The sequence below is a fragment of the Chrysemys picta genome, chromosome 1 (assembly GCF_011386835.1).
Source record: "Chrysemys picta bellii isolate R12L10 chromosome 1, ASM1138683v2, whole genome shotgun sequence".
NCBI lineage: Eukaryota > Metazoa > Chordata > Testudines > Emydidae > Chrysemys > Chrysemys picta.
The window spans coordinates 20,695,263-20,721,677 of NC_088791.1; the positions used below are offsets into that span (position 1 = coordinate 20,695,263).

General features: G+C 39.3%; 1 protein-coding gene across 1 annotated transcript in view; it reads left to right on the forward strand.

The window, feature by feature from the left end:
- Positions 1-26,415, forward strand: part of SEMA3E (semaphorin 3E) — a 215,836-nt gene that overhangs the window by 160,527 nt on the left and 28,894 nt on the right. The window contains exons 5-10 of the mRNA XM_005304506.4: positions 1,842-1,935; positions 15,612-15,731; positions 17,912-18,054; positions 19,887-20,001; positions 20,402-20,471; positions 21,472-21,616. Coding sequence (XP_005304563.2) covers positions 1,842-1,935; positions 15,612-15,731; positions 17,912-18,054; positions 19,887-20,001; positions 20,402-20,471; positions 21,472-21,616 — 687 coding nt within the window. The remainder of the gene's footprint in view (positions 1-1,841; positions 1,936-15,611; positions 15,732-17,911; positions 18,055-19,886; positions 20,002-20,401; positions 20,472-21,471; positions 21,617-26,415) is intronic.

The following is a 26,415-nucleotide window of genomic DNA, read 5'->3' on the forward strand; positions in this document are numbered from 1 at the left end:
CCATGCTGGCTCATGTGTCTTGGGACAGTCCCAAGATCCAGTCTTTTAGGCTAGAAGTAGATAGGAGGATTAATACGATGATGGGTACAGTCTTAGAAATTACTTTCCAAACTGTGTTTTGGGATATATCCCAACATCTTGGAAACTCTCAGCTCATGGAAAGCTTGTTTCTATAGTGCAATGCTTGTAGCCAAATGGCTTATATTGCTTTGATGGAAGAGCAGATTGCTTCCAGGGATAGAAGCTTGGCAGAGAGACCTGGCTGGCTGGCAACTACAGAGTGAGTAACATTTCAGAGAAGATGGGCCTTAGACAAATTTGAAAAGATTTAGTCTAACTTTGTACAGGCCTTGATTGATCTCTAGAGGATGAGAACCGAAATGTCACTCTCATTACCCTCTCTTCCCTCTCCCTCTGCCCCACCGCTCTGTTTTCTGCCCTCCTGTTCTTTCATCTTGCTGTCCCTTTTAAAAACCTTTACTTTTTAGCTTCCTTTTTTGTGTGGTTTTACATCTACCCAAACATTTGACATACATGTGTACCACCAACCTAAAACTGAGATCAGTTCACCAGGCAGAAGGATTGAATTTATACAGTATGCTGAAAGAAATAATATGGTTTCATATAACTTGTTCGATGAGTGAATCTGTGACACAGAACTGGCATTGCTGAAATATATGGTATCATATATATTTATAATGCAAATTCTTGATTATTGTACTATGTATATTTTGGCAATCTAATTGTCATAACTGTACTTTCTCCTCCTCTCCCGCCTTATTTTTGAAAGTTTAATATATACATTTTAAAAAAAAGGTTTCCAATTAACGCACTAATCACATACTTAGATATTTATCTACCATTTATTCAACACTCAGACAAAATACACTCACCCACCAAAACCCAGCACACCTGTCCAATAATTTTGAATATTAACATTTGATAGACATGCCTAGTTTGTTAAATATGTGTAATCAGAGATTTCACTCAATTTATAAAATCACCAGAAACAGCATGTCTTGGGTAATGTAAAGGTGCTCACTTTGTAATAAAGGTAACACCCCGTTAAATGAGCTGGGATTATATTACTGTTTAATGTTTCTCTAAGCAAAAGCTCACTGTTGTAATGAACATTGTTTTGGCTCTGATATTTACATGGCAAAGATTTGTTAAAACTTCATAAATAAATAGTTTTAAAAATATTTTCTTCTGTGCTCTCACCTGACATTTTAGTTAAATAATCGCATTTCTCTGAAGCTCTTTTAGGAACCCAGAAAAATGCAGGTGATAAAAGAGGCAACATTGCAGGAGCAAGAGTTCAGGTTAAGTCATAAACCGAGAAAGTTAAATTAGATTGCCCATCTTCTTCCAAGACTAATTTTGGAGTACATCTACAACATAAATCACATCACATGCTCTGAATGTTTTAATCAAAGATTCATTCATTCCTAAAACTTTCTAGTACAAAGAAGACACACAGAAGTCCCAAATCTATGCTACATGTATTATGCCATCCTATCTAGAGAGGATGAATACATTTCTTTGCTAAATAGTTATTGAATATTTAGATAATTTTAGAAGAGGTAGGGACATTTTCCCTCACTATACCCATACAAATGAATCACTGATTCAATAAATGTTGCAGTGTAGTCTGTATGCAAAGGTGTTTTGTGGAAATCAAAGACTCTTTATAACAAATTTATTAATGAACAATGGTAACCTTATTTTCTCCACTCAGAAAAAGTCAATTCGGTTCAGAGATAACAAATACATTAAAGCTAATCTTTTATTATTTTATTTTAATGTAGTATTTATGCTGTTTTCTGTGACTTTCTTTAAAGGATTATCTATTTCAACTGGACTGGCACAAATTTGAGAGAGGACGAGGCAGGTGCCCTTTTGATCCCAGCTCCTCCTTCATCTCAACTTTAATTGGTAATGAACTTTATGTCTCAATCTTCAAGGTGCTGTCAAACTATCTTTCTGAGTCTCTTTCGTCAGCTCTCCTAGGTTTTGTCAGTATTTCTTTACAGCCTTTGGCATGTCAGACTTACTTCTATCAGTGGTGCCCACATTAATATTACATTCCAGACAGTGTTAATTTGAGCAAGTGTATCTCAGACAAGCAAGCAAATGTTATATTACATGCACTGTTCTACAAAGATAATTGATTGTCACTTAATATTAATGGTAATGTCCGTTTTCTTTTCTTTCAAAGCAAAATTATGTATTCAGCTCAAAATATTTACACAAATGAACCGTGTATCCCAAAATGACAGTTTTCACTGCCAGCTTCAAAGACTTAATTTTGACAACAGGAATCTTAGAGAAATGCTATTAGGCCGAATGGTTTTATAACTGAGGGCTTTTGTTGTGTATGCAACCTATAAGTTTTCTTAAGATGTCAAATGTAGGGGGTTTGTAATTGTCTCTTCTTGTAAACCAAACAAACAAGGTGCTTATGAGTAGAAAAGCATGTTTTACACTGAACATTGCAGCAACAGAACTTGTCCCCAATCCTACAAAACAATTAATATGGGCACATTACCAGGCCACCACAGAACAACATTGACTGCTGCCCATGAGGCTCTTGTTGCAGGATCGAAACCTTTGAAACTAAAATACAATGCAATCCAGCATGTATTTATTTTATAACGTGGTGTTCTTGGGCATAGCGTAGGATATCATAGCTTGCCAGTCTTACAGTACAAAGATGTTAGACTAGATGGGGACGGTAGATAAGGAGAGGTGTTGATAAGAATTACAGGTACAAGAAACAGGCCAACAACTAGTGTTTGTGGGAAGGGTAAATTAGATGATTTTTGAGCTTTTCTTGAAAGAGATAGTGAGATAGAGAGGTGGGCTGGCTGATTCACAAAGCTAACGAGGACCACAAAGAAAGGACCTACTATCAGTAGAGGAGAAGGGCTGATATTATGAGTAAGAATAGGCTTGAATAGAGAGAGTAGAGGGAACATCTGAATCTAGAGGAAGGGTAAGGAGATATGTGTCAGGGGGTCATTATGAAGAGACGTGAAGATGAGGAAAGTGATTTGGTTTGATATCTTTCCGGAAAGAAACACTCTGGAAATAGTTTTGTGTTGTCCTGTTTTTCTTGACGTTTGCAGTTTACATTGCAGTGGCACAAAATTTGTGGATTTTAATGCTTTTTTGTTGTTTATCTCAAACACCAAATCTCAATTTGTCCAGAGCAGGAGGGGTGTTAATAAACTGTATCATCTTGAACTAAAATCAGAAAGCCTATCCCTAGTATTTCAAAGGTACGTACCATGAGTGGATTATATTCAGTTACTATGGTCACATATCTTTTCACTTCAACACATTATTTTGGTGAGATTTCCCTCCAATTCATGTAAAATCCTTGAAGTTACTTTTGTTCAGCAAAATCTAACATATTGTAGTGCCTTCCCAGTATCATTCATCACAGCTCAAATAACTTCATATTTAGTGGCTATATAGACATGGAAGATCCAGAAAAAATATTTTGACTGATTTACACTGTGTTACACATGCCCCTGAAGTACAGTTGATTATAGGTCTTTCACATACTCTTCATCTGTCTGTGTTTCAACCATTTAATAACCAAGACCATGATCACACAGTGAGCTCTGCATAGGTACAGGGGTCCACCTGCACAGAGCTTAACTGTAGGACTGGAGCTTAGCAGTACGGTCCTGCAGTTCTCAGTCTTTACTCAGGCAAAACTGAGAAAATAAATTAGATTTGATTCTGCTCTAACTGCAAGGTCAATGTGAGTTTTATTATTGTCTGAAATGGGAGTCAGATTGTGTCCTGATTGAGCACTTCATGCCTGGGCATAAGGTACTTGCACTTCATGCCTGGATCTTGGAAAAAGCAGTTTTGGATACATCTACACATCATTTAAAAACCCATGAGTCTCAGACCTTGGGTCTACAGTCTAGGGCTCCCACTACGGCACTAAAAACAGCTGTGTAGACAGGCTTGAGTTTAGGCTCAGGCTTGAGTTTAGGCTCTGAAACCTAGAAAGAGGGGTGGGTTTCAGAACCTGAGCTCCAGCCCAAGTGGCAGCATCTACACGGCTGTTTTTAGCACCGTAGCACAAGTCCCATAAGCCTGAGTCTGTAGACGTGGGCTCTGAGTCTCGCTGCTGTGGATTTTGAAATGCATTGTGGACTTATTCTTAGAGGGCCCATTCTAGAAGCTCTTCATGTGCAGAATTTTCATTGAAGTCAATTAATGTTCCACAAATACATGGTTTATAGGATCTGACTCCTAAGAGCCTATCATGTTTTAGTATCAATAGACAAATGATCTCACTGTTTTCTACTAAGCAATATGAAAGTTTCCTAAAAACTTTAGGTTCACCAGGAATTTGTTTTATGTTAAGAATCAGATTAACTTTTCTAGGAAAAAGTCATCCTTTCAATAGAAATATAGCCAGATTGTCTACATTCAAACTGTTGTGAGGAAATGCTGTATTCTTAAAGGGTCATACAGTAGCTCAAGGAACCTAGTCTTGGTGTTATTTAAAAAACAATACTCATCTGAGGGTATAAAGTTCTTAAAGGTATAAATAGTTTTATATATATTTTTATTTAAGGGGCTCTCATATTCATAGTGAAGGGAAACACTAGAAGAATATGTTTTAGAGTGATTTTTTTTACCCCTTTGAGGCCTACAGTGGAGCAACCACAGAAGACATAACACTTGGCAAATGAACAGAATGAATTCTTAGGGCATCTCATGAGACCATGCAGTGTAGCTGTTTGGGTTTGTGGCAGACGGTTGACAGTTTGGGGTGGATTTGTCTGGAGGACAATGAGAGTGTAGAAACAAGCATTGTAGCCATTAATAAATAACCTTTGTGTGGATGACACCAAAGCAGCAAGAGTGTAAGGCTGAACTACTTGCTCAGTCCAAGCAAAACAAATGAAGGCTAATCTTTGGATGAGATAAGGCAACAGGAAGATTAGTATTGTATGAAAAAACAGGCTAAGACTTACTCAACCTAAGAAGACTTTAGCCATTTAGCTGTACATGGAGCATGCAGCCATAAAAGAGGTAAGAGATTAAGAAAATAAGAGGATGAATGAGGGCCTAGCCACACATATTTGTGTGCTGGCACCCAGCTTTGACCAAACATATGCCAGAGAGGCTTGTGTACCTGAGCACCGTGACCAAGCGATTCTGGGTCATTCCACGTGAGAGTAGGGGCTTTTCTTGTCCATTCCTTCTTTCTTGGGCCCTTTATCTAATATTGGATTTGGCACCTCACTAGACAAGCTAGTGTGTGCTTGAAGAACTATCTGCCCAGCAGAAGGGCTGGTCCTCAACACCAACACTGGCTGGCAAGAGTATAAACCCAGGGGGGTTTTTTATTCATCCCAGATGAAGAACGAATATATTGTCATATAGCTTTGTAACAAGGGAAAGGAAGTTGTAAACAGGGAAATAAGTAAAATTTTCAAAAACACCTAAATGACTTAGGTGCCTATGTCTCATTAAAAGTCAATGGGAGTTAGGCTCCTATTTGACTAGGGCCCAGATCCTCAATGGTATTTAGGAATCTAACTCCTATTGATTTCAATGGGAGTTAGGCATCTAATACCATGGAGAAGATGGACATAAGTCACTTTTTAAAGTGGGACTTAGGTGCTTTTGAACATTTACCCAAAGGCCTTTAACAAATCATAAGTTTAACCCAACTCCTTTTTTTGTTTTAAATCTCTTTTGAAGGATTTGAAATTTGTTTCCATCTTTGTAACCTAAGGGCTTCCTGACACCACCAAACCCTCCATTCTTTTGAGACCTCCCTCTAAATTTCATATTACTCCCATTTTGGTTTAACTGATTACCATCTTCCCAATTATACTTTGTTTTTAAGCAGGAATCCAGCATCCTTCCTAATGGGCTGAACAAAATGACTTTAAAGTTTTATCTACCTACCTTTCTAAGTGTGCGTTTTCACTTCTGTCCTATTCAAACCCATCACCGTGATATCTGACCATTTATTTTTGTGCCCATCACAGTGGTATCTGAACACTTTACAAATTTAAGTCCATATTATTGTTCTGAAGAAAGACCTGAATTGTCTTTTCTCTCCCATAGTCTAAGATTGAGCTAAATTGTTTAGCACTTCACTTCTTTATTCTATCCTTCTATCACTCTCTCTTTCACTCAGTTGTTCTCTTTCCCATTCCAAGATCAGGCATGAAAAACCAGAAGGATCATTATCAGAATGGATTTTCCTAGATAGAAAATAGACATTAAAACCTAGTGTAAATTTATCACAGCTTGCTCATAAAGTATTAGCTATATCAAAAGTTATAGGCCTAAACTGTTTTATCAGCCACTGTGGTCTTAGTCAATCAGCCTGCGTGATTTATTACAGAGCCACTTTGACTATTGAAAGCATATGGGATGATAGGGGGATTTTTTGTTTTGTTTTTTAGAAAATAGGTCCAAGAGTTTTGTACAGAATTTTTCTAAAATTTACATTTTATATGTCTCTGCAGTTAAACATCTATTCTGTTTCCTTATGCTGACAATAAATTGTGACGAGTTTAATCATTCATAATAGAATTTTCATCACAAGCTACTTTACCATCAGGTCAGATGACCTGTCATAAAACTCACTAAAATGTGGATATTCAGTTTTAAAGCCAAGTCGGGAACTATCATTTTATTGAACCAGGATTTTTAATTGAAGTGCTGAAATACACAAACTTTTCTTTTGACCTAAGTAAACCTATTTACATTTGATTTTAGTCATACATATTGCAAATGATCTTCCAGATTTAACTATTTCTAAACTTGTATTGCTAGGGCCTGAATATCCCCACTGAAGTCACTGAGCCTATTTCAAATACTTGAAATCAGTGGGAGTTCAGTGTGTAAGTATCATTGAAGACCTGGGCCTGAGCCACACCTGTGTAGAACTGCCCCATACTAGTACTCTTAATTATTATAGTTTAAAAATATAGAATACTTGCCATTGGGGTGCTTTGCAAAAGTTATAGTTTGGCGGCTCCATAAAAAGAAGTACTACTAATGGTAACTCTTAATATTTCCATTGTTTTACTACTTTCACTTCAAATTACTCATACCAAAAACATCACCAACAACTGAAGCACAGCCATTTCTGAGGTAGAAATAGCCTATCTAGTCCAAACTTGCAGTAATTTTAAGAGGAGATGTGGGAAATAATATTCGTTTGATATTACCCAAAGGATTCAACTAAAAGGAATGTTGCAACCTTGTGCTGGAATCTGGCACCCTTTTAACCTTGGGTTATACCTGTATTCTTAGGAAAATTGTCATGGTATACAGCCATGTGTTTTATGTCACATCAAAGATGAGATTTTCATCACAACACTGCCCCCTATTAATTTGCTGGGATATTGCATTTTTGATAACTGTGAGGATACCTGTGTTGTTTCTTTTAAAATATAGCACAAAGCCAGGCAAAAGGGAGATTGGGGAAGTTTCCAGGTAAAATCTCTATAAGGAATCAGAGAGAGAGTAGCTTTGGAGACAGTACTCCTGATATCTAATAACATTTCTTGTTCAGTCTTAGAAAAAAAGGATTTTGTGCTTCTTTACCATTGTCACTTGAAACAAAATCAGTTCTGCATTTAACTCTTTTTGCACATTTTTGCAACTTTTACACTTTTTTGCTTAGAAGCACAAAATCCTATTGTCCTGAGTTGTCAGACAAAATTCCAGTTGCTTTCCAGGATTGCAGAAATTGTCCCTTAATTTGTTATATCTAATTAAAAGCACTCCAGAGCAAAGCCTGACTTGATTTCAATGAGATAAAAGACAGAAGATGTCATTAGACACATTAGATAGTGTACAATGCATGTGTCTTCTCCAGAGAGATAAACTACACCCACTCAACTGGGACCACACCAAAATCAGGTTCAAATATTTGTTACACAGTCTACCTAAAGTCTATATGCTGTCAAAGTCTTGTTCTGCTGATTAGAAACAGATTAGTGTGAATATTTTAGAAAGTCAAGCAAGAAAATGCATCATTTCCCTATACACACTATAACATTATACAGGTAGTTATGTTAATCTTGTGTATTAATTGCTCTGGCACATCCTAAAAAGTTTACAGTAATGGACTGTAATGTATATGTGACCTTAAAGCAATGAGAATCTCATTACTGAAGTTTAAAGAATCCTAATGCGGTATCTATTTGTTCCTCATTCAGAAAATGTACATTAGAAAAGCAGCCAATATTGGCTTTATCCTGCATTCCGTCTGCATCTAAAATTCCTAGGGAATTTTGAGTGTACTAGAAATGCAGAATTCAGCCCTGTTGTTTCAAATAGCAGAATTTCCTTTCAGTGTATGAAACTCTGAATCAAAAATCATTATACCTAACCATTGGAGCAACTTACTAAGGTTTGTGGATTCTCCATAACAGGCAATTTTTAAATCAACATTGTTTTTTTTCCCTAAAAGATATTCTCTAGTTCAAATAGTAATTAATTCAGGGGGTCCAGGGAAGTGTTATACAGGAGGTCAGACTAGATCAGGGATCGGCAACCTTTGGCACGCAGCCTGTCAGGGAAATCTGCTGGCGGGCCGAGACAGTTTGTTTACCTGCAGCATCCTCAGGTTCGGCCAATCACAGTTCCCACTGGCCGCTGTTTGCCGTTCCAGGACAATGAGGGCTGCGGGAAGCGGCGTGGGCTGAGGGATGTGCTGGCCGCCACTAAGCATGCCAAAGGTTGCCGATCCCTGGACTAGATAATCACAGTGGTTCTTCTGGCATTATAATCTATGAATCTGTGAGTTGCATCATTGTTAACATATTTTGAAATAAGAACAGGAGTACTTGTGGCACCTTAGAGACTAACAAATTTATTAGAGCCTAAGCTTTCGTGGACTACAGCCCACTTCTTCGGATGCATACAGAGACTCTGTATGCATCCGAAGAAGTGGGCTGTAGCCCACGAAAGCTTAGGCTCTAATAAATTTGTTAGTCTCTAAGGTGCCACAAGTACTCCTGTTCTTTTTGCGGATACAGACTAACATGGCTGCTACTCTGAAACCTGTCATATTTTGAAATGTTTTCCTTGTGAAATCAGCTATCACAGTCCACTAATCCAAGCTCCTATTGCTTTCCCCTGATATTCCTGATGAATCTTCTTGCTATGGAATCAATAGTCTGAGCCGGGGTGGCCAATCTGAGCCTGAGATGGAGCCAGAATTTATGAATGTACATTGCCAAAGAGCCACAGTAATATGTCAGCAGCCCCCCATCAGCTTCCCCCTCCTCCCCCACTCCCAGCACTTCCTGCCCACCGGCAGCCCCGCCGATCAGCATCTCCCCCTACTTCCCCGCACCTCCTGATCAGCTGTTTCATGGCATGCAGGAGGCTCTGGGGTGGGTGGGGGGAGCGAGGGCATGGCAGGATAAGGGAAGGGGGCAAGAAGGGGTGGACTGGGTGCAGGGCCTGTGGCAGAGCCAGGGGTTAAGCAGTGAGCACCCCCCGGAACATTGGAAAGTTGGCGCCTGCAGCTCCAGCCCTGGAGTCGGTGCCTATACAAGGAGCCGCATATTAACTTCTGAAGAGCCGCATGTGGCTGGTTTGAGCTATTAGACAAGCAAATAGTCAAGAAAAAAGAGAAGAGATTTATTTGTTTAATCTGTTCCCTACTTTATATAATCACTGTGCTTACAAAAACACTACGTTTGTGCAAATTTACGGAAAGACAATGGACGGGGCACTACCCTGGGAGTCAGAAGTTCTATTTTGGGTTCTGCCCTGATTTAGTGGCAACTACAAGCAAGTAACTCTTTGTTCTCCAGTTTGAAATGGGATGCCTGATGATACTTACCTTTCTTTGTAAAACACTTTGAGATCTACAGAAGAAAAACTCTGTATATGCTTATCCAAAGACAATGCAAAATCTGCCATTGACTTCAGTGGCCTTTGCACCAGGTCCTAAAAGAGCTGAATGTTGTTATTAAGGAAGGAGGAGAGCAAAATCAGAAAACCATAAGTAACTTTTAAGTTAAGGTTACAGAAGGAACAACCATCCTGCATGTCCTGTATTTTTCAGTTATATAAATTCTATAGCATAAACAGGGAATATATTAATTTAGATTCTTAACTGAAAAATAAGAATGGAAACTTCTACTTATTATAAGTGCAAAATGACAGCAGGGATTATTAACTTCGGAAATTTATCAGCATTTTCAGACATTTGTGATTCATTCTATATAACCTTAAAGTTGCATTCGGGTAAGTTTTGTTTTGGGGGATTTTTTTGTTTTTTGTTCGTTTTTGGAGGGGCAATTCATTTTCTTGAATTCTTTTTTTCTAGAAAAGAGAAACATGGAATTGTCTTTTGTGCTCCCACTTAAACTTTGATGGTCACCTTTCTTTGAACTTAATGGGATGTGGGAGGAATGCTGTAACCTATTGAGCAAAATCTGCCAAATTGACTTCAGCTAAGTAAAGGCTTCAGGTTTGGATCCATTTTTTGTCTGGAGAAGGCAGGCAGTGTCAACAGTTCTTTAATTAATAAAACCTCTCTCTCTCTCTCTCTCTCTCTCTCTCAAAACACAAATCCTACCCCAAACAGAGATTTTACCCCGAAAAAGGAAAAGTGACAGACACTGCATAGTTTGACTTGGTACTTCACAATGTTTTGATTACATAACTAGAACTATATAAAATTAACATGGCACAATTAAATCGATTAAAAGCTAACCAACTGATAGGCCTCAAAATGTAATTGTAAATGTGGTATCATCATCAAGCGGATGTGTTTCTAGTGGGAGACCGCAGGGATTGGTTCTTGGCCCTATGCTATTTAACATTTATATCTATGACTTAGAAGAAAAAATAAAATCATCACTGATAAAGTTTTCCGATGACATAAAAATTGGGGTAATGGTAAGTAATGAGGAGGACAAGTCACTGGTACTGAGAGATCTGGATCAGTTGGTAAGCTGGGTGCAAGAAAACAAGAAGTGTTTTAATACAGCTAAATGTAAATGGATACATGTAGGAACAAAGAATGTAGGCCATACTTGCAGAATGGGGGACTCTATCCTGGGAGATTATTTTATCTCCATATTTGACACTTGTGCCATCACTGCTGTGTCCAGTTCTGGTGTCCACAATTCAAGAAGGATGTTGATAAATTGGAGAGGGTTCAGAGAAGAGCCCTATGTGTTACAGGGATAGAATCTAGGAGCTCAATCTATTTAGCATAACAAAGTGAAGGTTAAGGGGTGACTTGATCACAGTCTATAAGTAGCTGCATGAGGAACAAATATTTCATAGTGGGCTCTTCTGGCTAGCAGAGAAAGGTATAACATGATTCAGTGTCTGGAAGTTGAAGCTAGAAAAATTCAGATGGGAAATAGGGAGTAAATTTTTAACAGTGAGGGTAATTAGCTATTGGAATAATTTAACAAAAGTAGTGGTGGATTTTCCGTCACTGATTGGATGTTTTTTCTAAAAGATATGATCTGGGAATTATTTTGGGGAAGTTCTATGGCCTGTTTTAAACAAGGGTCAGACTAGATTATGATAATGATCCCTTCTGGCCTTGGAATCTATGATTCTAAGTCCAGTAGAGACTTTGCTATTGATTTTACAGGGAAGGTGCTCACATACAATGGAGTTGGGTGGCCATATAAAACCCTGAGATAGAGATAGGAGAGCACTACATTAATATGCACTGTGATAGCGGAATCTTCACAACAGGGGGATAAAAAAGTAGAAATTTGTGCCAGAATTTTCAAACTTGGAGTCCTCTGGTCAGTACCTAAATCTATGTTCTGAGGGTGCTTTCTACATATGAAAACCTGGCCATTTATTTTGTTGCCATAATATGATTTTAAAGGCTTGATCTGAAGTCTACTATGGGACAAGAGAGAAAATAGAAAATCTCTGAATACCAAAAAGGTAAATGTTTGCAGAATCAAGTTAAAGTTCTTGTGCTGAAACCACTGCCTGTCATGCTGACCATAGCATAATCTCATTGTTTCCTTGTACTTCCCCCGTTAGCTACTGTTTTATACTTAGATTGTTAGCTTTTTAGGCCAGGGACTGCATATCATTTCAGTGTGTGTCTAGCGCCTAGTATAATGGGGGTTTGGTCCATGGGGCTTCTAGGTGCTATTGCAATCCAAATAACACAATGGTAAAAAGAAGTACAGCAAATGCTTATTTGCATCCATCTTCCAGCTGATGGTATTTTCCATGTTTTGACTGTCCTGCTAATCAACTTGTTCAAAGCAGAGAAGCATCATATTTTGAATTATAAATTTCCACAGTTTTACTACTATGAAGCAGCCTGTGATTTGTCAGATTCAATTTTTGAAAGGGCGATATATGGGTTGTGTAGTTCATTAACATGTTGCAAAGAATGTTTTGAATATTATTCAGACACTGGCAAGTTCTCTTGTCTTAGCACCACTGGGGTGCTGATTTTTTTTTTTTTAATTTCATTTGCTGATATGTTACATGGTGGTGACTCAGTTTATGTTATAAGGTAATATCCATTCTCCATGAGGAGAAGCCTAGGGGAAAACTTCCCTCAGTTCTGAATCAGCTGTGGTCTCTGAACCAGACCCAGCTGCCAGGCTGCTGTAAACTTTCCAGAATCATTATTTCAACTTATGGTACCATTAAGTTCTCATATAACTCTTAACAGAAACAAAATCCCCACCTAAAGGGGGATGTGCAAGCAAAATTTGTGCTTTCATTAAAGTCCATAATCACTAGCAAATGTTATTGATCAGTACGTTTATTTTGATTAGGGAGCAAGAAATGGTGTTACTGAAATCTCCACACAGATTAGTTTGGGACTGGAAATAATTTACTTCCGTCTGTTTGTATAGTTTGTGGCAGCTGTTTTATTTTATAATGTAAGGGTGCCATCTAGTGGTCATAACAAGCTACTTTTTTAGTGAAACCTAACCAAATGCTAATGTAATCTCAGATTCATAAATGGTATATTATTAAAACACCCTAAAATAGGCACTTGATGTAACTTGAGCATTTTCATATGCACTGTCTGCATCTCATCTGTAACTGCAAGTGGTCACACAGGATATCAACACTGAAGTCCGGTCCAGTGCTGCCTGACTAGTGTTGAATCCCTAATCCCTGCAACTTCACTGGACTGGTCACCTCGTACATATGGATGATATGTGACTCCCCAAAGCCATATTTTATGGAGAGTTGAAAATGGGAGTACATATGCTAGGAGGCCAATGAAAACAATACAAGAACACTCTCAAAGCCCGCCTAAAAGCTGGCCACTCCGACCCGAACACATGGGAAGCTGCTGCTGCTGCTGGTAGATCAGGATTGTGGCAGACCTGTTGGTCTGAAGTTAAAGCCATTGAGAACAGCTGAACAGAAAAGGCCAAAGAGAAGCATGAGCGAAGAAAGCAGGCTGTGGCAAAAACATGTGGCCATGTCTGCCAGACATGCGGACGCATCTGCGGATCCCTCATTGATTTACATTTGCCCAAGAAAACACACGGAAACAACTTGACTCTCTTATGTCGACTATGACTATTATTTATTTTTTAAGAGGTGGATATTGTCCTCTTATAAAACTTTGAAATCAAATTTATGTTTGCATATGTTTTCTTTTAGAAAAAGACAATGTGCTACAATTTAATATACCGGTAGTTATTAAGTAGAAATCTATGGGCTAAAAACATAAGGGGCAAAGTTTTTAAAACTGCTCAGCTTCCATTTAGGCACCTAGAGAAGGGCTGGATTTTTCAAAGTGAGCAGAACCTAGATATTCTCCTTAAGTCTCTTATGGACAGATTTTCAAAAGTGATCAGCACTCACCACGCTGGGCACGTCTGAAAATCTGGTCGCTTCATTTTGGTACCTGAATGGGAGCTGAGCGCTTCTGAAAAATCTGGCCCCATTTCTGTTCACAGCTGTCTTTCAGCAAATATCCTGCCACCAGACTCCCCCACCTCAATCTTTCCATTGGGTAGTACTGGTCTAAAATAGCATGCTGCTTGCAAATGACAAGATTAATGCCATTTTCCTTGGAAATATAGTTGGTATAAACAACCATGAACAAGGAATAGGATTACAATAAGGTAAAGCATTTTATTAGTCTCTGATACTGAAGCCTCAGCTCCCAGTGAAGTCACAGTATGTCACAGAATCAGATTTATTATTATTATTATTAATTTATTATTTTAATTATATATTATCTGTGTATTATGTAATACCTAGCGGCCCCATCTGAAATCAGAGTCCCATTCTTCTAAGTACTATACAAAGCAGAGTAAGACAGACCCTGCCATGAAGACCTTTCAGTCTAAATCAGTGGTGGGAAACCTGTGGCCCACAGGCTGCATGCAGCCCATCAGGGTAATCTGATTGTGGGTCGCGAGACATTTTGCTGATTTTGACCATTCGCAGGCATGGCCCCCGCAGCTCCCAGTGGCTGCGGTTCACCGTTCCCAGCCAATGGGAGCTGTGGCAAGCAGTGGGCCTCAGGGACGCCCACCATTGGTCTAAATTGACAAGACAGACAGTGGGTAGGAGAAAGAAACATTACTATCTCCATTGTACAGGTGGGGCGCTGAGGCAGATTAAATGAATGCCAAAGGTCACACAGGAAGGCTGTAGTAGAACCAGGAATTAAACCCAGATCTCCTGATCCTAGTCTAGTGTCATAATCGCAAGAACATCCTTCTTTTCTAAGGGCCTGAAGTCAATAAGACTCTTTTCATCAACTTCAATAAGACATGAATGAGGCCCTAGAGCCGTTAAGAGTAGGCACCTTTTGAGGAGCACAATTTGTTTTTAGACAGGAAATTTCAACTTGTAAAGAAGTACTATCTATAGCATCTAAGCATTCTCTCTTATTATTTATCATTTGTATTACAATACTACCTCAGAGCTCCGATCACAGACCAGGACCCCATTGTGCTAGGTGCTGTACAAATACAGAACAAAACCACAGTCCCTACCCAAAATAGTTTACCCAGTTTCTCTTCCTTATTTATTGTAGCTTAAGAGTTTTGTATCGTGAGGAAGGGTGAATCTGGTGGAACCTTTGGTTTTGCTAATCTTACTAATGAATATATTAGACTCTCAGTATAGACATAGACAGCATGGAAACTTTTCTTCCTGTAATTTAAACCCATCCGGTATTTTTAATCCTGAGTTTTTTTCAGTTTTTAACAAAATGTTTTTCTCACAAAAGAGAAGTCTGCACTATGTTGGAGAAAACAGAATTCCTCGCTACCTTCCAAAAGCTAGGCTGGCTTCCAGCAGGCTTCTAACACCACAGTTTTGTCCAAAGTATTAACTACAACTTTCCTAAGTCTTGCAATTATGGGCTTTGGGGTAAAATTGTGCCACAGGCCAGCATCCCTTATACATTCCCATGGGTTGGCTTTTTTCCTAATGTTCTCAGTTCATATACAACCTCACATACTCAGTGGCTGACTCAATCTCTTGGCTAAAGTTGTAGAGAATATTAACAAGTTGTGTCTATCATGTTTTTTTTTCATCACCACTTCCAGAGTACCTAGTAAGTACAGTATTGCCCTAACTTGTTTACTAATATGTCTGGTCTACAGGGGGTGAGCTGTTTGCTGGGCTCTACAATGACTACTGGGGGAGAGATGCTGCTGTCTTGCGTACTATGGGTCGTATGCCACATATTCGAACTGAACCTGATGATGAGCGTTTATTGAAAGGTACAGGAAGTGAAAGATTCAGGGCCCCTCCTCTTCATAAAGTTAGGGAAATCTCCTTTGGAGATCTGTTGTTTATCAGAAATGAGAACTACAATGTCATGAGCCAGATTCACCCTGGATCCAGCACAGAATTTTAGAGAGGGCTTCTCTCTGCACAAGATCCTCCCAAGGGGTTGAAAGCACAGCCAGCAGTGGACAATGTGATTCCACAACCGGCAGGTCACCTATGGAGAGTGCATGCTTAGGGAGGCTAGATGTGCTGATTCAGTGCATCAGCTAAGGAGCCTCCACCGTAAGAGAGGACAGAAGTGACAGCCCTGTTGCCTGCCTTTTCCAGTGGGCCTCAGACCTAGGGAACAAAGAGGAAGGCCGGTGTAAGGAAGTGCAGTTTGGATCTATTTGCGCCAGTGCAAGTGAATTTGGCTCATTGGCTCTACAATGTGGTTGTAGATTGGAGGCATCTCAAAAGTGGTGATTTTTTCAGATGCTAGGGGTGAAATCCTGGTCCCACTGAAATCAATGGGAGTTTTGCCATTGACTTAGTGAGTTGGAATTTCAACCTAGATACAAGGCCTCATTTCACCAAACCACTGAAATATGTACTTAACTTTGAGCAAGTGTTTCAATCTCTTGACTCCAATGAGACTAAATACATGCTTGAGTAGTTTGCTGAATCGCGGACCTGGGTACTACAATGGCAAGTACTATATAAATCAGTAAAAAGAAGAACAGGAGTACTTGTGGCACCTTAGAGACTAACAAATTTATTAGAGCATAAGCTTTCGTGGACTACAGCCCACTTCTTCGGATGCATATATCATCACACACAGTCTCTAAGGTGCCACAAGTACTCCTGTTCTTCTTTTTGCGGATACAGACTAACACGGCTGCTACTCTGAAACCTATATAAATCAGTGGTTCTCAAACTTTTTTACTGGTGACCCCTTTCACATAGCAAGCCTCTGAGTGCGACACCCCCCTTATAAATTAAAAACACATTTTAATATATTTAACACCATTATAAATGCTGGAGGCAAAACGGGACTTGGGGTGGAGACTGACAGCTCACAACCCCCCATGTAATAGCCTCGTTACCCCTTGAGGGGTCCCGACCCCCAGTTTGAGAACCTCTGATATAAATGATGTCAGAGATAATTAAAAAGTTAGATAGATGTACTCAATACATAGGCAAAATTGATCTTATCTCTAAGAGATCTTCTGTTTAAAATTAGGTTTCATGGTGGTATGGTTACAGTTTTGTTTTTTAATTTCCTCTATTTTGCACTGTGATTATGAAAAGGGGAAATATTATACAATATATATTTATATTTTAATCAACCAGCATAAAATCCCCAGCTTAGTCCTCAATGACAGCAACATCTTAAAACAGCATTATGGCTCCAATATCAGAGCAGAAGTGTATGAAATATTTACATTAAAAAAACATCCTATAATGATATCATGTCAGGTCCTAAGCTTCTTAAGAGGTCATGTCAATGGAATGAATGCGGTTCCAGCTTTTGAAGAAAGCTGTAAATGCTTTCCCAGAATGACTTGGGAAATCACTCAGAACTCTGCCCAGGTTTGTGTTAAAGGTTCACAACATGGGTAAACCCAAATTTCAGCTTAGTAATGAAAACCCAAACCAGAAAAGTTTCAGGTGGTTACTGTTTCCTAACAAAGGTGCACCCAGCTCCTTCTAGCTACAGGCACACCTCTGTTAGCTGAACAGAGCTGGTCCTTCATCTCACTGGTAAACGGCACTTTGTCTGAAGCCAAAGTTGGTATTCCTGGGCTTGTTTTGTATGTGGCCAGAGATTGCTACATAAACTCAGTGCCAAGTTTCAGCCTAATTTAAACTAAAATGTAAAAGCCCCAGAGAACAGGGCGGGAAAGAAATCTTTTCCTTGAACATATACAACAGCATATTGATATACGAATTGGAGCTATAAAAATATTTTTGAAGCTAATGTTTTCCACATGTTCTGTAGATACCCACCCAAATAAAATAGGTTTCTACTCTATTTCCTCCCCGAAAATGGTAGACCTTTCCCTGGAAAATCTCTGCTTTCTTCATTACATTTTCCTGTTCTCTATTAAAATGGTTAATTGATTTTTTAAATATTTATGATGTTTTAATAAACTTGAGCCAACTCCTTTTTTTTTCTTCCTTTTTAAAGAACCAAAGTTTGTTGGCTCATACATGATTCCCGACAATGAAGACCGGGATGATAACAAAGTCTATTTCTTCTTTACTGAAAAAGCGTTAGAGGCAGAGACAGGCGCTCATGCCATTTATGCCAGAGTTGGACGAGTATGTGCGGTGAGATTCTTTTGTCCTGATCCTCTAGTAGAACAACTTACTTTGTGCTCACTTTTTCATACATTCTCCAACCTTCAAATGTACCATCAGTTAGTATTGGCGATAGAGGGGAAGGGTGTCAGATGGGTCTGAACAAAAATCCCGCATCTAACCATCCTCCAACTTTGGGAAATTCAAAATCCTAACCCACATTTGGGCTGGAAGCTGAACCTCCTCATCCAAACACTATTGAACTCTTTAGTGAGGATGTTCAAAATCCAGACATGGATCCAAGTTTTGTGGTTTAAGCCCATTCTTTTGCAGTTAAGTGACAGTTTGGTAATAATAATGATATTTAGCACTCAATGCTCACACAGCATTTCCCCAGCCAGATTCTATCCTGCATCAGAGCTCTCCTCGGAATAAGGGGTGGATGACGAATAACTGGCTGTGTGAGGGGTTGGCTCCAGCCCTAAAGCCACTTACAGCTACTGCCAGGCCATTCTAAGTAACACAATGCTTTATGGTCCCTACATACATGGGAGGATATGGGAGCTCAGTCACATGCTCGCAGCACATACCTTCCTGGCCCCAACATTCCACCTACATCAGGGATTGGAGGAACAGTATTAACAGGGCTCCCTCTGGATACCAACAAGGAGCTATCCTGGGATTGGAATATTCTGCTGCTCATTTGCAGCCGGTTTCTAGCCTCTCTGCATGAATAGCAAAAATGAAACAGACGCAATAGATCCAGTCTTACATGTGGAGAGCACCTTTTAAATATGAACTAATTAATCCTTGCAATACCACTGTGAGCTAGTAAGCAGCATAATCCCCATTTTACCTATGAGGAAAATGAGGAAAAGAGGTGAAATGATTTGACATGGTCACACGGCAAGTCAGTAGCAGAGCCAGGAATAGACTGCAGATTTCTCAGTGTCTAATCTGCCTTTGAAGGCAGCCACATTCATTCTTCATAACTAAAGGAAGACTGATGGATGTACCGAGATGTACAAATGGAACAACATGCAAAACTACTTTCTTAGCAGGAGACACAGGATGTTACACTTAGCCTCCAGCAAATGGCTTGTTAAAATTTCTTATGCAGCCCCTAGTTAAAAGAGAGTCAAGTATATGAAACATCCTAAATAGGGATGGTATCAAACTGAAACCCAGATTCTCAACATCACCAATGCTTGGCATCCAGAAGCCCATGTCCCCTCTCAAGACTGAGAAATGACACTGCACCTGGATGGGCTGGGTTGGAAGGTGGGGACTGAGTGTCTGGCAGGTGAGGCACTGGGGCCTGCAGCCGCAGTGAGGATAGTTCGACTGGGATTGATGAGAAATTTCTGGGGGCTCTCTGATATAGGTCTTGGGACATATTTGCAGGACACTGTGTGGAAGGTTGCAGTGAATTAGCCCTGTCTGTAACTGTTCCATAGACAGATTTGGGGTTTCTGTCTCCAAGTCTGTTGATTCAGCACTGCACTCAATTCATATAAAAATATACAGTCAGCTAAAATGTTTGGACTATTGAGTTAACAGACTGTAGACATAAATGTGAAGGGTTTACAACAGCTGGACAGGTAAAACTAGTTGCAGCCCTGGTATTTAATTAAAAATTCTTACAAACCCACAGCTTTTAATGAGAAATTGAATCAATCTCTACAGTTTTACTAGAGACTGACTCCAAAATAATAACACAAGTGGAATAATAGAAATGTGGTTTGAAATTGTATGCTTCAGACATTGAAAGGCATGATGAAAGCGCAATTCAGCATAGAGTATTGTTCTTCTAGATGCATTCCTCTAAATTACATTTATTATTTGTTTCTCTCTCCACACAGAATGATATGGGAGGACAGCGAATGTTGGTGAATAAATGGAGCACTTTCCTCAAAACCAGACTGATCTGCTCTGTGCCAGGAATGAATGGAATCGATACACATTTCGATGAATTGGGTAAATATCTTGGACAGAAATAAAGTTACACCACATTGTACAGAATGTGAACTTCCCTGCTAATCCCTTTTTACCCTCAATATAGGACATGTATCATTAACAGGAAGTGACTACTAATCTTTGAATTACAACAAATATATATATACCATATATTTCTAATACATATATTTTAATACATATGTTCCTTATATTTCAATATATATTATAATATATAAAATGGATTTGCAGAGTAGGCTATTACTCTTGTATTTATTTATATCATGTTTTTAGAAGCTGTGTGAAATTAAGTCGTGTTTATCGAGAAATAACTTTACACTGTTAACAAGCAGTCAACTCTGGGTCCTTTGGGACTGGGAAAAGTAGGTGAGCTATAAATAACATTGTATTTTCATTTTTACAGAGGATGTGTTTTTGCTACAAACTCGGGATAACAAAAATCCAGTGATATTTGGACTCTTTAACACTACAAGGTAACTAGCTAGGAAATATGACAGTAATAGAGACATATTTGACCAGTCTATAATTAAGAAAGATGTCAGTTATGTGATAAATATCATATATTTGATACATATTGTATAACTGATCAATTTAATTCCGCTTCACTTAGACCCTAATCCAGAGGTCGGCTACCTTCAGCACGTGGCTCGTCAGGATAATCCGCTGGTGAGCCATGGGACATTTTGTTTATGTTGACCATCCTCAGGCATGGCCCCCTGCATCTCCCAGTGGCCATAGTTCACCGTTCCCGGCCACTGGGAGCTGCGGGATGGCATGCCTGCGGCCAGTCAACGTAAACATGCAGGATGGCATGTCTCGCGTCCCGCCAGTGGATTACCCTGATTGGCCACATGCCAAAGGTTGCCGACCCCTGGCCTAATCTATTGTCCACTGAAGTCAATAGAAGGACTCAGATTGACTTTAGGTGGTGGTGTATCATTCCCATAGGTCCTGATTCAGCAAGAAATTATACAAATGAATAGAGAAAGTCTATGAGTAGAAGGATGGTCTAGAGTTTAGGGGCCCTAGTCTAGAAGGTGGGAAACTGAGGTTCAGTTCCCTGTTCTTCCATGGACTTCTTGTGTGACTTTGAGCAAGTCACTTATCTCTGTGACTTAATTTTGCATCTGTAAAATAGAGATAATAGCACTTCTCTGCCTCAAAGAGGTATTTGGGAGACTAAATATATTAAAAATTGTGAAGCATTCAGATACTATGGTAATGATGGAGGCCATGTTAGTACCTGAGATAAGGTAATCAGTCCCATTGATTTATGGAACCAATCACATATTTAAACATAGGCATATTTTTAAAATATCTTGCTAAATCTAGATTTCATGAGTACTCATTATTAATGCATTCACCGGGTATTACATTTATGTAATAAGTTCTATTAGTATGATTAATTCAACCACTAAACTATACACTACAGTTACAATCTTTGCATTAACATCTTTGATTTTTATTTTATAGCAATATTTTTAGAGGATATGCTATATGTGTCTATCATACAGCTAGCATCCGAGCAGCCTTCAATGGACCTTACGCTCATAAAGAAGGACCTGAATACCATTGGTCTCTGTATGAAGGAAAAGTACCTTACCCCAGGCCTGGTTCGGTAGGTCCAAGAGAAACCCTATTTTCTATTGTGATGTCAGTCTAATTCAAGTTGGGAAGCAAATAAAATAAACAGGTCATGATGGACAAATATCATAATGTCCAGAATTGTGATAATGAGTATTTGATATCAATGTGATGCTATTGAAAATGGATGTAATGACTCTAGCAATACATTATTAAGACTATCAACAATATATTTCACTCAAAGTAAAACAATGACAGTTAGATCCCTAGGGGCTCAGAGGGCTTTGGATTAGACCCTAGTTATTACCTCATGATTCTGTCTACAAAGATTACATGTTTTGGTGGTTTTGGGGGCAAAAAATACATGGAAGTGGTAATTGACTTTTTTGCAATATCTCCAATGTTTTCTGGTTTTAGTAGTTTGGGAATAGCATAAAACCAGGATTTCTCAAGGTATTTCACTACCTCTTTTCTGGTCCCTGCCAGGACCAGGATATGCAGTGGAATAGGAAAAATGTTAGAGCAAAAAAAGCATAGAAATGTAGGACTGAATCATAGAATATCAGGGTTGGGAGGGACCTCAGGAGGTCATCTAGTCCAACCCCCTGCTCAAAGCAGGACTGAAAAGGACCTGGATAGGTCATCTAGTCCAGTCCCCTGTACTGAGGCAGGACTAAGTATTATCTAGACAATCCCTGAGAAGTGTTTGTCTAACCTGTTCTTAAAAACCTCCAATGACAGATATTCCTCAGCCTCCCAAGTAATTTGTTCCAGTGCTTAACCACCCTAACAATTAAAAAACGTTTTCTAATGTCAAACCTAACTCTCTTTTCTTGCAATTTAAGCCCATTAATATCACGTCCCCCTCAGTCTTCACTTCTCCAGATTAAACAAACCCAATTGTTTCAATCTTTCCTCACAGATCATGTTTTCTAGACCTTTAATCATTTTTGTTGCTCTCCTCCGGCCTCTCTGTAATTTGTCCACATCTTTCCTGAAGTGTGATGCTCAGAACTGGACACAGTACTCCAGCTGAGGCCTTATCAGTGCTGAGTAGAATGAAATAATTATTTCTTGTTTCTTGCTTAAAACTCACCTGCTAATACCTTCCAGAATTATGTCTGCTTTTTTTGCAACAGTTTTACACTGTTTACTTATATATCGTTTGTGATCCACTATAACCCTCAAATCCTGTTCTGCAATACTCCTTCCTAGGCAGTCATTTCCGATTTTTTATTTGTACAATTGATTATTCCTTCCTAAGTGTACTTTGCATTTGTCCTTATTGAATTTCCTCCTATTTAATTCAGACCATTTCTCCACTTTGTCAAGATCATTTTGAATTCTAATCTTGTTTTCCAAACCACTTGCAATCCCTCCTTGGTACCATCCGCAAACATTATGAACATACTCTCTATGCCATTGTCCAAATCATTTATGAAGATATTGAATAGAACCAGAGGCAGGTCAGATCCCTGAGTGACCCCACTCGATATGCCCTTCCATCTTGACTGTGAACCACTGATAACGACTCTCTAAGTATAGTTTTCCAACCAGTTGTGCACCCACTTTATAGTAGAATCATCTAGGCTATATAAAATGTTAAATCAAGAAAAGTTAATCCACTGTTTTGAACCTTACTTCAAAGGTCTCGTTCAATTTGATGCAGGTTTTGTCAAAGGATCAAATGGTTCTTGATTCCAATAATATAGGCCAATGCTCAGACTAGAAATAAGGTGCAGATTTTTAACAGTAAGGGTAATTAATCATTTGAACCATTTACTTAGGGATATGGTGGATTCTCCATCAATTTAAGTTTTAAAATCAGGATTGGGTGTCTTTCCAAAAGATACACTGTAGCTCAACCAGAATTTATTTTTGATGCAGAGATTACTGGGGTGAAATCCCATAGCTTCTGGTATGCAGAAGGTCAAACCAGACTAGCACAATGGTCCCTTCTGGCCTTAATATGTATGGCTATGTACCATGGTGCCAGGACCCTACAGACGGATGGATAGATTTGATCTGAACCAGTTCCCACTTTCTATCCCTTCTTCCGAGCATCCTGCTTTCCATTCCATTTGCCAATTTTACAAACATGGTGAAAGGAAATGATTTTTTTTTTACAAATTTGCAAAGAACAGAGCTGCAAGAAGAATATAAACATGCTTCTTTCTCGACTTTGGTATGACTTTTCCCAGAAATGTCTTAGTCCCAATGCACACTAAGTGAAAAGGAAACCCTGGGGCATACTCTAAATACAATAGAGCTGGCCTTTTTCCCATGGCATATTTTGCCAGTATACAGGAGCTGGCACCTGCACAGTTGTTTGTGCGTGGCATATACGTTTTTATTTGGTGTATTACCAGATTTCTGATGGGGATGACTTACACATTCCTTACACAGAAAGAGGGGAAGAATGTCTATGATGATGCTTCTTCACAGGCATGAACCAGCATCCCTCTCTCAGGCTCCCTCTGTCTGTCTGTCTCTCATTTTCGATGTCTCTAAGGCTCCGGTCACCATGGGATATAAACACCACTATTCTTGGTGGTGGGCATCGGAGCTTTTAAATAGGTTCGCAGCACATTCACATTCCATGGATATCAATGGTAGCCGAGGGTACACAGTGCCTCCCAAGAGTTTGTCAGCACCTCTCAGGATCGGGCCCAGGGTCAAGAAGGCCTGATTCTCCTCTCACTTCCTCTGATGTAAATCAAGAGTAACTGTGTTGAAGTCAATGGAATTGAACCATGGTGTGAATGAGAGGAGAATCAGACCCCAGATTTTTTCCTCTCCCCATATGGCTCCTTCCCCACAGTTGTCTTATGTAACTAATTAGCTGTACAAGGTATTATTACCAGCTGCAATTTTGTTAGGCTCAACAAGCCTTTCCTGTAAAATGTCAGCCTCATGCAGATTTTTGGCTGTGTGAGGCCCATTTACATATGTAACCTGTTTAGCTAAAACACACATGCTGCTTTGAAATGTCACCCCTTTATCTTCTAATTGGCTAAGGGTTTGTTCTCCTGAGTTTACCAGTAGAGTAAACAGTTTGCTGGCTCATTACTCATGGTATTGCTTTTGCTTTGCTATCTGAATCAGTATTAAGCTTTATACTAAAAGTGATCATATGCAAAAATAAACTTTGTGTGCAATCCATTTATCATAGAATCACAGAAATGAGAGGTAGAAAGGCCGATTAGATTATCTAGTCCATACCAATGCAGCTTTGTTCCCTATAGTATAATCTCAAATTCACCATCTGGTCTCATTTAAAATTACTGTTGGTTTCTGCTGCTTCTTTTGGAGTAGGAGTCACAAGCCAAAGTACAATAGAATATGTTCCCCCTAAAGAGAATATCTAGGATTTGAACACTGTACATGAGATTTCTACCATCTTGATGTCACAGGGCTTTTTGTTCCTTTGTTGATGTGGAGACAAACTTTAGCTATTGGTGTTGAGTCAGGATAAAAAGACTGGGAAGTAAAATGCCTAATTTCCAGCCAGGTGGTGGAAGGAAACTGAAGTAATCATCGCCAAATTTAACACTTTCCGTGAGACTGCTGTGCCAGTTATTGTATCTGACAAAATAAGAGGAAGTGAGGTTGCACCATAAACAGATTGCAGAATGGTTGATTATTTTACAAAGATTAGATTCTTCTCAACTATTCTGAAAGTCTGTATTCATTCCTTTTTCAGGCAGCAAAACCCTCATATCCCAGAGCAAGGACTGAGTAAAACTGAATGAGGATTTCCACATTAGTCTCTACATTTCTGTTAGGAAATCTTTTTAAACAAATCTGAATGTCTGAGTTTTCTTTTTTTCTGAGCAAGTCATTAGCACTGAGCCATTAAATGGAACTTTCTGGTAAGAAGGACAAAATACTGTGCTAAATCCTCAGCTACATGGGAACCAAATTCAGCCCAGTTGATGGGGAGACAGGCAAAGGAGTTGTGTGCCTTTCCAGCTTGACACCCATATCATGCCCCTATTCTTCGTAGCACCGTTGGGGCCTTGGTTGGGGCCTCTCTTTGTAGAGGCCCCAACCAAGATCAGGGCACCATTGTGCTGTCATCATCGTCATCACCAAAGGGACATTGCCAATTTGCAGATTCAGTGCCACCTGAATCAGTCTCTGGCAAGGTGCTTACGGTAGTCTAGCTGTATATTCAGCTTATGTCCATCCCTGGCAATCTTATCGCATCACCCAAGCTTTTGGCAACCATGTGATTGTTGGACATGTAGTAGCATTCCTTGGTCTGCATGCTTTGGAATTTGTTGGTCTTCCATTCTAATAATATGTTTATATTAAGAAAGTCATCTAAACCAAATCAATGCTGATGGAGGGGTTTGACTTTGAATATCCTCATTTCTAATCTTCTCTTGCCACTTGATATGGAGCAGCTGACAAAGATGATGGGAATCAAAAATATCAATCTGGGGTTCTTCAGCCTTCCTCAGTGTGCATGTTTCATTGCCATACAATAAAGTTGGTGTAACTGTGGTTCCATATATCCACAGCTTTGCAGCAAGCGAAGCAAGCTGAAGGCCCTGAAACAAGGCAGGAGCTGCTGTTCTATTCATGTCTACATCTTTTGAGCATCCTCCAGCCCTGTCTGTGACTCTGCCCACGTATTTGACAGTTTCCAGCTGTTCAGTGTCCCATCTGGACACGTTAATACTGAGCTGGCTATTACCTAGAGCTGGAGGATGCCAGGGACTTAGTTTTATCTGTTTTGACCAATGTGTACTGCTTTTTGTTCTACCAGATTGGACATCAGCTGCAGCAATTCCCCAACTGAGCGAACAAGACAATGTCATTGGTGTA